The sequence below is a fragment of the Eucyclogobius newberryi genome, unplaced genomic scaffold (assembly GCF_026437365.1).
Source record: "Eucyclogobius newberryi isolate DKJ021-1_F unplaced genomic scaffold, fEucNew1.0.hap1 SCAF_19, whole genome shotgun sequence".
NCBI lineage: Eukaryota > Metazoa > Chordata > Actinopteri > Gobiiformes > Gobiidae > Eucyclogobius > Eucyclogobius newberryi.
Genome location: NW_027315823.1, coordinates 5,831,898 through 5,846,693, shown reverse-complemented (window position 1 = coordinate 5,846,693; position 14,796 = coordinate 5,831,898). Strand labels below are relative to the sequence as shown.

Sequence of the window (14,796 nt, the reverse complement as noted above, 5' to 3'; positions counted from 1 at the left end):
ACACACACACAGACACACACACACAGACACACACACACACACACACCTCTAAACAAACGCACACATACACACACACGAAGGCCCAAGGTATTATATATATCTACCTACATACATACAGCATATACATATATATAAATACACTCACAGATATATATACATACACATACATATACATACAGAGTGAAAAAGACAACAGCAGTAAATAGCTCATTCACTAAAACAAAACAAGAAAAATAACAATTACATCATATTATTATTAGTTATACTACCACTATCATTCCCATAATTAGTAATCAAATCTGAACTCCATCCCTGAAGCGCATTATTGTGTAAAAAGGAAAAGCTTTAACTTCTTTGAAATAACTTTGTTATTTTCAAGCAACAAAAAAACAGGCAATGCATTCCAACCATGCAACCATGTTACCATGACGATAAAGAACAGTGCACTGCATTTTATTGGTTCTGCAAACTGGCAGCACACAGCTTATATTTCTACTTTGTCGAGTTTCATAATTGTGAGTATCTGAGAAAAAAGTCAGTTTATCATAAATTACTGCTGGAATTTTGGTTCTAATGACATGTCTAATAAATGTTAATAAATGTTAATAAATAGTACTTCAGTCTGCTACCGTCAACCAGGATAACTCGTTGTGCATTGTTATGACATTTGTTCTGTTCAACCCAAGACTATTCGTGCTGCTTTGTTCTGTGCTACTTGTAGTAACCTGTATACATTATTTTCACATGTGTTTGACCAAATAACAGATGCATAATCGAACTGAGAAAGTGTTAAGGACTGAATTAATTGTTTGATTAACCATTTTGGAATTTTCCTACTGTGTTTGATCATGCCCATACTCCGCCCCATATTCCTCAATACATTATTTATATGACGTTACATATACGTTAATTTAGAATCTAAGGACATTCATCTGACCGGTCCTCTGTGAAGGACATTCATCTGACCGGTCCTCTGTGAAGGACATTCATCTGACCGGTCCTCTGTGAAGGACATTCATCTGACCGGTCCTCTACGAAGGACATTCATCTGACCGGTCCTCTGTGAAGGACATTCATCTGACCGGTCCTCTGTGAAGGACATTCATCTGACCGGTCCTCTACGAAGGACATTCATCTGACCGGTCCTCTGTGAAGGACATTCATCTGACCGGTCCTCTGTGAAGGACATTCATCTGACCGGTCCTCTACGAAGGACATTCATCTGACCGGTCCTCTGTGAAGGACATTCATCTGACCGGTCCTCTGTGAAGGACATTCATCTGACCGGTCCACTGTGAAGGACATTCATCTGACCGGTCCTCTACGAAGGACATTCATCTGACCGGTCCACTATGAAGGACATTCATCTGACCGGTCCACTATGAAGGACATTCATCTGACCGGTCCTCTACGAAGGACATTCATCTGACCGGTCCACTATGAAGGACATTCATCTGACCGGTCCACTACGAAGGACATTCATCTGACCGGTCCACTACGAAGGACATTCATCTGACCGGTCCACTGTGAAGGACATTCATCTGACCGGTCCTCTGGTTCACTGAAGGAACTCACTAAACACACACACATATCAACCACGCATGTGCAGCCAGGGAAACGTGCTGCTATGGGAACGAGGCTGCAGGTGTGCAGTAGCACGCAGGGAATGATTGACATGTGGGAGAACTACTCGGCTGTCCACGCCACCAGGAAATGAGACTCAGATTGTGCGCTAAAAATCCACTTATTATTCCTTTAATGTAATAAATGTAATAAAACTGATTCATAAATATTCTCCATCTTGAAGTTTTCAGTCGCCACATTTCAGCCTTTATTTCATTGATAATGTCGTTAAAAAGCCTCAATGTGCAAAAGTAAATAATCGTAATGATCCATGACTGACATAATCGGTGCTTGTGGCGGGTGTGGCAGGTGTGGCGGGTGTGGCGCTTGTGGCGGGTGTGGCGCTTGTGGCGGGTGTAGTGCTTGTGGCGGGTGTGGCACTTGTGGCAGGTGTGGCGCTTGTGGCGGGTGTGGCGGGTGTGGCGCTTGTGGCGGGTGTGGCACTTGTGGCGGGTGTGGCGCTTGTGGCGGGTGTGGCGCTTGTGGCGGGTGTGGCGCTTGTGGCGGGTGTAGTGCTTGTGGCGGGTGTGGCGCTTGTGGCGGGTGTGGCGCTTGTGGCGGGTGTGGCACTTGTGGCGGGTGTGGCGCTTGTGGCGGGTGTGGTGCTTGTGTGGCGGGTGTGGCGCTTGTGGCAGGTGTGGCAGGTGTGGTGGGTGTGGCGGGTGTGGCAGGTGTGGCGGGTGTGGCAGGTGTGGCGGGTGTGGTGCTTGTGGCGGGTGTGGCGGGTGCGGTGCTTGTGGCAGGTGTGGCAGGTGTGGCAGGTGTGGCGGGTGTGGCGGTTGTACCTGGTCGGGATGGGCACCTCCGTGAGGCCCGAGAGCAGGACGGCCGGAGACAGACGGACGAACGCCACGACCGGGCGCTCCAGGAAGTCCAGCTCCCCCACCAGGACGTTGGAGGCCTCGGCGCCCTCTGGGATCTTCTTCATGAAGTGCATGTCGACCTGGGACAGAGCAAACACAGGGACTTAAAGCGCCCCCTACAGGTCAGACGGCTCGTTGCACTAAAACCTAGTGAAGATGTCAAATAACACAGAGCGTAATCGTACCTGTAAATGCTTTTTTATTCTTCACAAATATGTTTGTTATTGGTGTGAGGAAGTTCTCAAAGTTTCAAGCTCCTCCCCCGAGCGTTACCATGGAGATCATCTCACTAATAAATGATATAATGCTTAAAAGAGCTACAATGAGGGGCCAATAAGCATACTTTTATCATATTTAATTTAATTTAATTTGGATCTATAGTAGATCTTTGGGCTGTGGAATGTGAAAGTATCTCATGAGGGTGTGGCCCCCCCGACCTACAGATGAATCATATTTAATGTGATGAATAAATGAGCAGAAGATGAATGAGTCGCAAGTTGAATGAAACGCTTTTGCACCGTCAATATTTTCTTCAGAGTAAATGGAAAGTGCTTCTCCATGGCAACAGAAGACTCTGCAGAGCCTGAGCACCGATTGGCCCACGCGAGCTGGAGGGCGTGTGTGTGGGCGTGTTTCCTGCGCACACACACATTCACTAAACGAGTGTCGTGTCAGTCACTGGAGTGGGAGGGTCACCAGTGGGAGGAGTCACTGGAGTGGGAGGAGTCACAGCTGTAGCACCGGTTTGTGGACCAGAAACACTCAACAACAAAGACGTGTTTGTGGCGGAACAGGCCTCGTGTGTCGCTGCTTTCATTCTGTGGAAAGTGAGGAAACAGCTCATGTTCTCAAAGACTTCACGGGTCTGGCCCACACGAGACTTTCAAAGACTTCACGGGTCTGGCTCACACGAGACTTTCAAAGACTTCACGGGTCTGGCCCACACGAGACTCTCAAAGACTTCACGGGTCTAGCCCACACGAGACTTTCAAAGACTTCACGGGTCTGGCCCACACGAGACTCTCAAAGACTTCACGGGTCGGCCCACACGAGACTTTCAAAGACTTCACGGGTCTGGCTCACACGAGACCTTCAAAGACTTCACGGGTCTGGCTCACACGAGACTCTCAAAGACTTCACGGGTCTGGCTCACACGAGACTCTCAAAGACTTCACGGGTCTAGCCCACACGAGACTCTCAAAGACTTCACGGGTCTGGCTCACACGAGACTCTCAAAGACTTCACGGGTCTGGCCCACACGAGACTCTCAAAGACTTCACGGGTCTGGCCCACACGAGACTCTCAAAGACTTCACGGGTCTGGCCCACACGAGACTCTCAAAGACTTCACGGGTCTGGCCCACACGAGACTTTCAAAGACTTCACGGGTCTGGCCCACACAAGACTCTCAAAGACTTCACGGGTCTGGCCCACACGAGACTCTCAAAGACTTCACGGGTCGGCCCACACGAGACTCTCAAAGACTTCACGGGTCTGGCCCACACGAGACTCTCAAAGACTTCACGGGTCTGGCCCACACGAGACCTTCAAAGACTTCACGGGTCTGGCCCACACAAGACTTTCAAAGACTTCACGGGTCTGGCCCACACGAGACTCTCAAAGACTTCACGGGTCTGGCCCACACGAGACTTTCAAAGACTTCACGGGTCTGGCCCACACGAGACTCTCAAAGACTTCACGGGTCTGGCCCACACGAGACTCTCAAAGAGTTCACGGGTCTGGCCCACAGGAGACTCTCAAAGACTTCACGGGTCTGGCCCACACGAGACTCTCAAAGACTTCACGGGTCTGGCCCACACGAGACCTTCAAAGACTTCACGGGTCTGGCCCACACAAGACTTTCAAAGACTTTACGGGTCTGGCCCACACGAGACTCTCAAAGACTTCACGGGTCTGGCCCACACGAGACTCTCAAAGACTTCACGGGTCTGGCCCACACGAGACTTTCAAAGACTTCACGGGTCTGGCCCACACGAGACTCTCAAAGACTTCCCGGGTCGGCCCACACGAGACTTTCAAAGACTTCACGGGTCTGGCTCACACGAGACTCTCAAAGACTTCACGGGTCTGGCCCACACGAGACTCTCAAAGACTTCACGGGTCGGCCCACACGAGACTGTCAAAGACTTCACGGGTCTGGCCCACACGAGACTCTCAAAGACTTCACGGGTCTGGCCCACACGAGACTTTCAAAGACTTCACGGGTCTGGCCCACACGAGACTCTCAAAGACTTCACGGGTCTGGCCCACACGAGACTCTCAAAGACTTCACGGGTCGGCCCACACGAGACTCTCAAAGACTTCACGGGTCTGGCCCACACGAGACTCTCAAAGACTTCACGGGTCTGGCCCACACGAGACTCTCAAAGACTTCACGGGTCTGGCCCACACGAGACCTTCAAAGACTTCACGGGTCTGGCCCACACGAGACCTTCAAAGACTTCACGGGTCTGGCCCACACAAGACTTTCAAAGACTTCACGGGTCTGGCCCACACGAGACTCTCAAAGACTTCACGGGTCTGGCCCACACGAGACTCTCAAAGACTTCACGGGTCTGGCCCACACGAGACTCTCAAAGACTTCACGGGTCTGGCCCACACGAGACTCTCAAAGACTTCACGGGTCTGGCCCACACGAGACCTTCAAAGACTTCACGGGTCTGGCCCACACAAGACTTTCAAAGACTTCACGGGTCTGGCCCACACGAGACTCTCAAAGACTTCACGGGTCTAGCCCACACGAGACTTTCAAAGACTTCACGGGTCTGGCCCACACGAGACTCTCAAAGACTTCACGGGTCGGCCCACACGAGACTTTCAAAGACTTCACGGGTCTGGCTCACACGAGACTCTCAAAGACTTCACGGGTCTGGCCCACACGAGACTCTCAAAGACTTCACGGGTCTGGCCCACACGAGACTTTCAAAGACTTCACGGGTCTGGCCCACACGAGACTTTCAAAGACTTCACGGGTCTGGCCCACACGAGACTTTCAAAGACTTCACGGGTCTGGCCCACACGAGACTCTCAAAGACTTCACGGGTCTGGCCCACACGAGACTCTCAAAGACTTCACGGGTCGGCCCACACGAGACTCTCAAAGACTTCACGGGTCTGGCCCACACGAGACTCTCAAAGACTTCACGGGTCTGGCCCACACGAGACTCTCAAAGACTTCACGGGTCTGGCCCACACGAGACCTTCAAAGACTTCACGGGTCTGGCCCACACGAGACCTTCAAAGACTTCACGGGTCTGGCCCACACAAGACTTTCAAAGACTTCACGGGTCTGGCCCACACGAGACTCTCAAAGACTTCACGGGTCTGGCCCACACGAGACTATCAAAGACTTCACGGGTCTGGCCCACACGAGACTCTCAAAGACTTCACGGGTCTGGCCCACACGAGACTCTCAAAGACTTCACGGGTCTGGCCCACACGAGACTTTCAAAGACTTCACGGGTCTGGCCCACACGAGACTCTCAAAGACTTCACGGGTCTGGCCCACACGAGACTCTCAAAGACTTCACGGGTCTGGCCCACACGAGACTATCAAAGACTTCACGGGTCTGGCCCACACGAGACTCTCAAAGACTTCACGGGTCTGGCCCACACGAGACTCTCAAAGACTTCACGGGTCAAATCAAATCACTCCAGCCTCTTCCTGGAGAATGAAACCAAAGCTGACTTTCCTCTTCCGGGAATTGTCCACAACAAGAGTCCAGAACTTTTGAAGCAGAAACGACACTTTATAATCACCACAGAAAAACACTTTCACAACTGAACTTCTAAATCTCTCCAGCTAAAGACGTTTATAACAGATATAAATGTTTTAACATAAAGAATCATAAGCAACATCAACAATTCTCACGTGACACAGTCAAAGCCTTGTGTTCTAAAGTGAGAAGAAGAAGTCCAGACCAAGATTAGATTAATCACATTAAGATGACCTGGTCCAGAAGCAGACCCGGTCCAGACCCGGTCCAGAGGTCATCGAGCCAAAGGCCAAGGCAAACCCGGTCCAGAAGCAGACTCAGTCCAGACCCGGTCCTGACCGGATCCTGACCCGGTCCAGACCCGGTCCAGGCACATACCCGCTCCAGACCCGGTCCAGAAGCAGACCTGGCCCAGACCCGGTCCAGACCCGGTCCAGACTCGGTCCAGACTCTGTCCAGACCCGGTCCAGACCCGGTCCAGACTCGGTCCAGACTCGGTCCAGACCCGGTCCCTGACATTAAACTCACCTTACTGAGATCTGGATGTGTGTCTGAAGCGGAGCCGTTTTTGTGTTCTGAGTTCAGCGCCGAGGCCTGAGTCAGAGCGCCTCCTGGACAAACAAACACACATGTCTTGTGTCATTTGTGTTGTTTGTTTGTGTTGTTTGTGTTGTTTGTGTTGTTTGTTTGTGTTGTTTGTGCACCTGGTATGTGCGTCTCGGACTGCTTGCGCGCGCCCTCGGTCATGGAGCGCACCATCGGGATCAGGTTCTTCTTCTTGTCGTTCTGATGTTTGTGTCTCTTCAGCAGAGCCTCGCGAACTTTGACCCTCACGCTGTCGTCCAGCTCGTGCGACGCCTCCTGGTGGTCAAGCACCATATCTGCAGCACAGGTTGCAACTTTTACTTATATTTATTCTCATATACTTATACTCCAGAGCTACTTATGTGTGATATTATTTGTCATTTTCACACTTGCAACCGCATTTCATACTCCAGAGCGACTTATATATGTTTTATCTTCTCTATTATGCATTTTCTGGAAGTTGCGACTTATACTCCAGAAAATACGGTAAATTAAAATTGTAATTGTTGCGCTTAAAGCCGATTTTTACACCGTGAAAGGAGGAAGTATGTATTTAATTTATTTCTCTTCTTTTGAGGGACTTTCTGGCCCGAAGGCTTTACTGGACAGGTCAGTTGTACCTTGGGGATAGCGAGGGGAGAGACATTCGGCTTCATCTGTGTAAACCTTCTATTGAACAGCTCACATTCGTTAAGCAGTTTTCTTTAACGACGCGGCGCGATGTGAACGTCTTCAGAGCGAGATAATGAGCCTCTGGAGACGTGCCGACCTTTCAGAGTAAAGTACTTCCTCCAGGGCCAAAGACTGTACTGCAGTACTTTTGACATTAAGATTAAAATAGAAACTATGAATCTATTCAGCTAGAAACTGGTGATTGTGAAATGTGATTTGTATTTTGGTCTAAGTGGGTTTTAACTTTCTTTTTCTTTGGATGCACCACTCACTCATTTGTGTGATTCACTTCCTGTTAACGCAGTAAGAGCAGTAATTGGTCTGTTTCCTGTCTTTTCTCTGCAGTAATCGTGCTGAGTCAGCTCTGGTTGAAGGCGAGCGCGCTAATCAAAGCTTCACGGTGAGTTTGAGTTCATGTGGATCAAAAGGACAAAAAGAGTAAGTTTGTAAAAGCCTGGATGTCTGCGATCAGCAATAACTTAGTATTAAGATAAGATAAGATAAGATAATCCTTTATTGTCCACACATATTAAAGTAAATGTACTCTACGTGTTAACGAAGAGAAAGAAGTAATTCATAAAATACATCATTTTACTAGTCAAACATTATTTCTATTGTAAACTGGGACTTCTTAAATACATGATTAACCAAATAAAGGCTGAAATGTTATGACAAAGCTTCTAGATAGAGAATATTCCACTGTCTTTACACTAAAATGTATTTTCGTATAGTCCAGATAACTATAAACTATTAAAATATGACAAAAACATGTTTTAAGAGTCGACTCGTCACGATTGTTTGATTAATCGCTGCAGCTTTAGTTCGCGCTAAAGCACAGAAATATGACCCTTGTTTAATGCACTGAAAGTTTGTTATTTGCAGCCTTTCTGAATGGTCAATATCACCATGAAGAGGCGGGGCTTATCACTATGAAGAGGCGGGGCTTATCACTATGAAGAGGCGGGGCTTATCACTATGAAGAGGCAGGGCTTATCACTATGAAGAGGCGGGGCTTATCACTATGAAGAGGCAGGGCTTATCACTATGAAGAGGCGGGGCTTATCACTATGAAGAGGCGGGGCTTATCACTATGAAGAGGCGGGGCTTATCACTATGAAGAGGCGAGGCGGGGCTTATCACTATGAAGAGGCGGGGCTTATCACTATGAAGAGGCAGGGCTTATCACTATGAAGAGGCGGGGCTTATCACTATGAAGAGGCAGGGCTTATCACTATGAAGAGGTGGGGCTTATCACTATGAAGAGGCAGGGCTTATCACTATGAAGAGGCGGGGCTTATCACTATGAAGAGGCGGGGCTTATCACTATGAAGAGGCGGGGCTTATCACTATGAAGAGGCAGGGCTTATCACTATGAAGAGGCGGGGCTTATCACTATGAAGAGGCGGGGCTTATCACTATGAAGAGGCGGGGCTTATCACTATGAAGAGGCGGGGCTTATCACTATGAAGAGGCAGGGCTTATCACTATGAAGAGGCGGGGCTTATCACTATGAAGAGGCGGGGCTTATCACTATGAAGAGGCGGGGCTTATCAGAGGCAGGGCTTATCACTATGAAGAGGCGGGGCTTATCAGAGGCAGGGCTTATCACTATGAAGAGGCGGGGCTTATCACTATGAAGAGGCGGGGCTTATCAGAGGCAGGGCTTATCACTATGAAGAGGCGGGGCTTATCAGAGGCAGGGCTTATCACTATGAAGAGGCGGGGCTTATCAGAGGCAGGGCTTATCACTATGAAGAGGCGGGGCTTATCACTATGAAGAGGCGGGGCTTATCAGAGGCAGGGCTTATCACTATGAAGAGGCGGGGCTTATCACTATGAAGAGGCAGGGCTTATCACTATGAAGAGGCGGGGCTTATCACTATGAAGAGGCGGGGCTTATCACTAACAATGTCGGGAATTCCTAATTCCCTTTCCTAACGCATTCCTAATAAGTTTAAAATAACTTTTAACCACCTTCAGAGACCAGAGCGGTGCCGCTAACGATGACTAGCATGCTAACGGCGCACTTCCTGGTTCGCGGACGATAAAAAGACGCTGTATATTAGCTGCAGACAGCACACAGCGGTCTCAGGTCGAGACTTTTACATCAGTTTAAACCTCAGTGTTGTGTATTTGTGCGTTTTTAAAGGAGCTACTGTACGTATGAGCGCGAGGAGCCACAAGGGGCGCTGTGGGCAGGAGCAGAGCTCACATGTGGAGAGAGAAGGGGAGGAAAGGAGGGAGGAGGAGAGAGAGCGAGAAGAGGAGAGGAGACAGGACAGGGGCAAAATGTTCAGGAATAAAAAAACAATGATTTCCCCACGAGCTGGCGACGTTTACATCGCATCAGTCGCGGTAAAACCTCAGAATAAACACGAATAACACAATGAAACACTTAAGTAGTTTGTTTGTGTCAACAGAAGTTATTATTCACAAGTTAGAGAGACTTTCCACAGCTCGAATCTTATCGTACTACAAACAATCAAAGTAAAAGTTCCTCACAAACCGGCAGGATAGTGATGATAAAGCGCTCTGTGTTACATCTGAATATAGCAGTGGAAGCTCCCTGTGGCTCGTCTCACCCCGGGTCACATGCTCCTGTGCTACAGCCCACATGCCGCTATATTTAACCCAATCCAGGCATATTTTATACTACACTCTTCAATGTATCAATCCATATCAAGTCTGATATTATCAACCGCCAAGTTTAGCCCAGAGATTAAATGATGGTTAAAGTGACAATGTTTGAAAAGTGTTCAGGAGTCCAACAGCAGAGGGAAAGAAACTGTTCTTGTGACGGGAGGTTCTGGTCTGGATGGACCGTAGCCTCCTGCCTGAGGGGCGTGGCCTCCTGTCTGAGGGAAGTGGCTTCCTGCCTGAGGGGAGTGGCCTCCTGCCTGAGGGGAGTGGCCTCCTGTCTGAGGGAAGTGGCTTCCTGCCTGAGGGGAGTGGCCTCCTGTCTGAGGGGAGTGGCCTCCTGCCTGAGGGGAGCGGCCTCCTGCCTGAGGGGAGTGGCCTCCTGCCTGAGGGGAGTGGCTCAAATCGTCCATGTCGAGGGGGAGAAGGCCTGTACGTCCCAGAGCCTTGGAGACGTACATGTCCTGCAGAGGTGGAAGTCTGCAGCCGATCACCTTCTCAGCAGAGGGCGCTGTAGTCTCTGTTTGTCCCTGGCTGTGGCTCCAGCGCACCACACGGTGATGGAGGAGGTGATGGAGGAGGTGATGGAGGAGGTGAGGATGGACTCATAATGGCCGTTTAGAACTGCACCATCATCTGCTTTCCTCAGCTGCTGCAGGAAGTACATCCTCTGCTGGGCCTTCTTGATGAGGGAGCTGATGGACGGCTCCCACTTGAGGTCCTGGTTGAGGTCCACAGTGGAGATGAGGGAGTCTGTGATGGTGAGGGGGGCTGGAGCGCTTGGGGGCTGGTACTTTCCTGAAGTCCACGACCAGCTCCACTGTGTTCTGGGCGTTGAACTCCAGGTTGTTACCGCTGCACCAGGACACCAGCGAGCGGCCTCCCTCCTGTGGACAGACTCTTCCCCGTCCGAGATGAGGCCGATGAGGGTGGTGTCGTCATGGATGTGGTGTCGTCATGGCGATGAGGGTGGTGTCGTCATGGCGATGAGGGTGGTGTCGTCATGGATGTGGTGTCGTCATGGCGATGAGGGTGGTGTCGTCATGGCGATGAGGGTGGTGTTGTCATGGCGATGAGGGTGGTGTCGTCCACAAACTTGATCAGTTTTACACAGTCGTGGCTGGAGGTGCAGCAGTTTGTGTACAGGGAGAAGAGCAGGGGAGAAAGTACACAGCCCTGTTGAGCTCCTGTGCTGATAGTCCGAGTGTCTGAGACATTCTTCCCCAGCCGCACGTATTCATTTTATCCATTTTATTCATTTAAAAAAATTAAAAACAAAAGAGGAAACACCAAGACTGTTACGACACACAAAGCCACACCAAACATACTAAACGTGAGTGTTCTTTGGCGTCCCGACCTCTGACCCACCATCTCCCAGACCTCTGACCTCCCCGACCTCTGACCCACCATCTCCCCGACCTCTGACCCGCCATCTCCCCGACCTCTGACCTCCCCGACCTCTGACCTGCGATCTCCTCGATGCTGTCGGCCCTCATGTCCAGCAGGACGCTCCCGTTGATGATGCAGCTCCTCAGCTCAAACAGACTGTGCAGGGACAGCGTGGCCACGTAGGGTTTGCTCCAGCGCTCGCCGCCGTCCTCCACGTCCTCCTCGAACTTCAGCCACCTGCCACACACGGGACACACGGGACACATGGGACACACGGGACACATGGGACACACGGGACACACACGGGACACACGGGACACGTAAAGCTCTGACCGTCCCGACAAGTACTGCCCCGTCACATTTACTTTAAAAACACATTTTAGCGTGTCTCTTACTGGAGTAAAAGTGACAAAAGCTTCACGTTTGCGATAAAAACGGTCTGAAAACTTCACTTTGAAAATACCAGTGTTTAGTTTTTCCCGATTACATTAACTCAAATATCAGTTCACGTTTTACATCCAACTCTTACGAGAGTTGTAGTTTCTCCAAACACTTTTTCATTCTTATTAGTATTTAGTACTTTTTACTTTGAAACTGAAAAACTAAAGTGGGAAAAACAATGGATTCATCTTCTACCGGATTAATTTTGTGTCTATTCTGCTCTTGTTTGGTTGTTTTGCTCGCTGTGTTCGCTCCATACATTCATTATTTTTCTACTGCTTTTTCCCTTTCGGGGTCGTGGGTGACTGGAGCCTATCCCAGTGACTTTGGGCCTTAGGCAGGGTACACCCTGGACTTGTCGCAGGGTCAACACAGAGACATAGACACACAGGTCACTCTCACGGTCACTCTCTAGGGCCAATTTAGAGTTGCCAATTTTTGCCTAACACTTGCATGTGTTTGGTGGGAGGAGCCGGAGAACCCAGAGAGAACCCACAGTAACACGGGGAGAACATGCAGACTCCACCAGAGAGAGATGTTGGTCTGGGCCGGGAATCGAACCCATGATCTCCTTCTTGGGAGGCAAGAGCGCTGACTGCCTTTGCCACCGTGCACCCTGTGTCCTGTGTTTTTTGTTTGTATTTATTGTTTTATAAAGATAATAAAAGTTCATAGACGGATAATTTGGCCAGAACCAAGAAAAAATGTAATAAATCCCAAGCTAATCCAAATCACCAGAGTAAAGGAGTGAAAGTGTGAGGTTCTGACCTGGCCGTCTCCTTCCACTCGGCGTCTTTCCCGTCGCAAACACAGATCTCGTCCAGCTCCGTGAACAGGTCGTGGGCCACGTGCTCCGCGTCCTCCTCCGCGCCCAGAATGAACTGCACGCGCTGGGACGGGGTGTCTGCGTAGACCAGGGGTCAGGAGTCAGAGCAGACCAGGGGTCAGAGCAGACGAGGGGTCAGGGGTCAGAGCAGACCAGGGGTCAGAGCAGACGAGGGGTCAGGGGTCAGAGCAGACCAGGGGTCAGAGCAGACCAGGGGTCAGGGGTCAGAGCAGACCAGGGGTCAGAGCAGACCAGGGGTCAGAGCAGACGAGGGGTCAGGAGTCAGAGCAGACCAGGGGTCAGAGCAGACGAGGGGTCAGGGGTCAGAGCAGACCAGGGGTCAGAGCAGACGAGGGGTCAGGAGTCAGAGCAGACCAGGGGTCAGAGCAGACGAGGGGTCAGGGGTCAGAGCAGACCAGGGGTCAGAGCAGACCAGGGGTCAGAGCAGACGAGGGGTCAGGGGTCAGAGCAGACCAGGGGTCAGAGCAGACCAGGGGTCAGAGCAGAGGAGGGGTCAGGGGTCAGAGCAGACCAGGGGTCAGAGCAGACCAGGGGTCAGAGCAGACGAGGGGTCAGGGGTCAGAGCAGACCAGGGGTCAGAGCAGACCAGGGGTCAGAGCAGACGAGGGGTCAGGGGTCAGAGCAGACCAGGGGTCAGAGCAGACCAGGGGTCAGAGCAGAGGAGGGGTCAGGGATCAGAGCAGACCAGGGGTCAGAGCAGACCAGGGGTCAGAGCAGACCAGGGGTCAGAGCAGAGGAGGGGTCAGGGGTCAGAGCAGACCAGGGGTCAGAGCAGACCAGGGGTCAGAGCAGACCAGGGGTCAGAGCAGACGAGGGGTCAGGGGTCAGAGCAGACCAGGGGTCAGAGCAGACCAGGGGTCAGAGCAGACGAGGGGTCAGGGGTCAGAGCAGACCAGGGGTCAGAGCAGACCAGGGGTCAGAGCAGAGGAGGGGTCAGGGGTCAGAGCAGACCAGGGGTCAGAGCAGACCAGGGGTCAGAGCAGAGAAGGGGTCAGAGCAGACGAGGGGTCAGGGATCAGAGCAGACCAGGGGTCAGAGCAGACCAGGGATCAGAGCAGACCAGGGGTCAGAGCAGACCAGGGGTCAGAGCAGACCAGGGATCAGAGCAGACCAGGGGTCAGAGCAGACCAGGGGTCAGAGCAGACGAGGGGTCAGGAGTCAGAGCAGACCAGGGGTCAGAGCAGACGAGGGGTCAGGGGTCAGAGCAGACCATGGGTCAGAGCAGACCAGGGGTCAGAGCAGACCAGGGGTCAGGGGTCAGAGCAGACCAGGGGTCAGAGCAGACCAGGGGTCAGAGCAGAGGAGGGGTCAGGGGTCAGAGCAGACCAGGGGTCAGAGCAGACCAGGGGTCAGAGCAGACCAGGGGTCAGAGCAGACGAGGGGTCAGGGGTCAGAGCAGACCAGGGGTCAGAGCAGACCAGGGGTCAGAGCAGACGAGGGGTCAGGGGTCAGAGCAGACCAGGGGTCAGAGCAGACCAGGGGTCAGAGCAGAGGAGGGGTCAGGGATCAGAGCAGACCAGGGGTCAGAGCAGACCAGGGGTCAGAGCAGACCAGGGGTCAGAGCAGAGGAGGGGTCAGGGGTCAGAGCAGACCAGGGGTCAGAGCAGACCAGGGGTCAGAGCAGACCAGGGGTCAGAGCAGACGAGGGGTCAGGGGTCAGAGCAGACCAGGGGTCAGAGCAGACCAGGGGTCAGAGCAGACGAGGGGTCAGGGGTCAGAGCAGACCAGGGGTCAGAGCAGACCAGGGGTCAGAGCAGAGGAGGGGTCAGGGGTCAGAGCAGACCAGGGGTCAGAGCAGACCAGGGGTCAGAGCAGAGGAGGGGTCAGAGCAGACGAGGGGTCAGGGATCAGAGCAGACCAGGGGTCAGAGCAGACCAGGGATCAGAGCAGACCAGGGGTCAGAGCAGACCAGGGGTCAGAGCAGACCAGGGATCAGAGCAGACCAGGGGTCAGAGCAGACCAGGGGTCAGAGCAGACCAGGGGTCAGAGCAGAGGAGGGGTCAG

General features: G+C 51.8%; 1 protein-coding gene across 1 annotated transcript in view; it reads right to left on the bottom strand.

Moving 5' to 3' along the window:
- The window catches only part of slc4a8 (solute carrier family 4 member 8), a 57,685-nt gene that overhangs the window by 17,172 nt on the left and 25,717 nt on the right, over window positions 1–14,796 (bottom strand). Inside the window, exons 4-8 of the mRNA XM_072452936.1 lie at window positions 12,714–12,849; window positions 11,581–11,741; window positions 6,911–7,102; window positions 6,750–6,820; window positions 2,409–2,566 (exon numbers count right to left, since the gene is read on the bottom strand). Coding sequence (XP_072309037.1) covers window positions 2,409–2,566; window positions 6,750–6,820; window positions 6,911–7,102; window positions 11,581–11,741; window positions 12,714–12,849 — 718 coding nt within the window. The remainder of the gene's footprint in view (window positions 1–2,408; window positions 2,567–6,749; window positions 6,821–6,910; window positions 7,103–11,580; window positions 11,742–12,713; window positions 12,850–14,796) is intronic.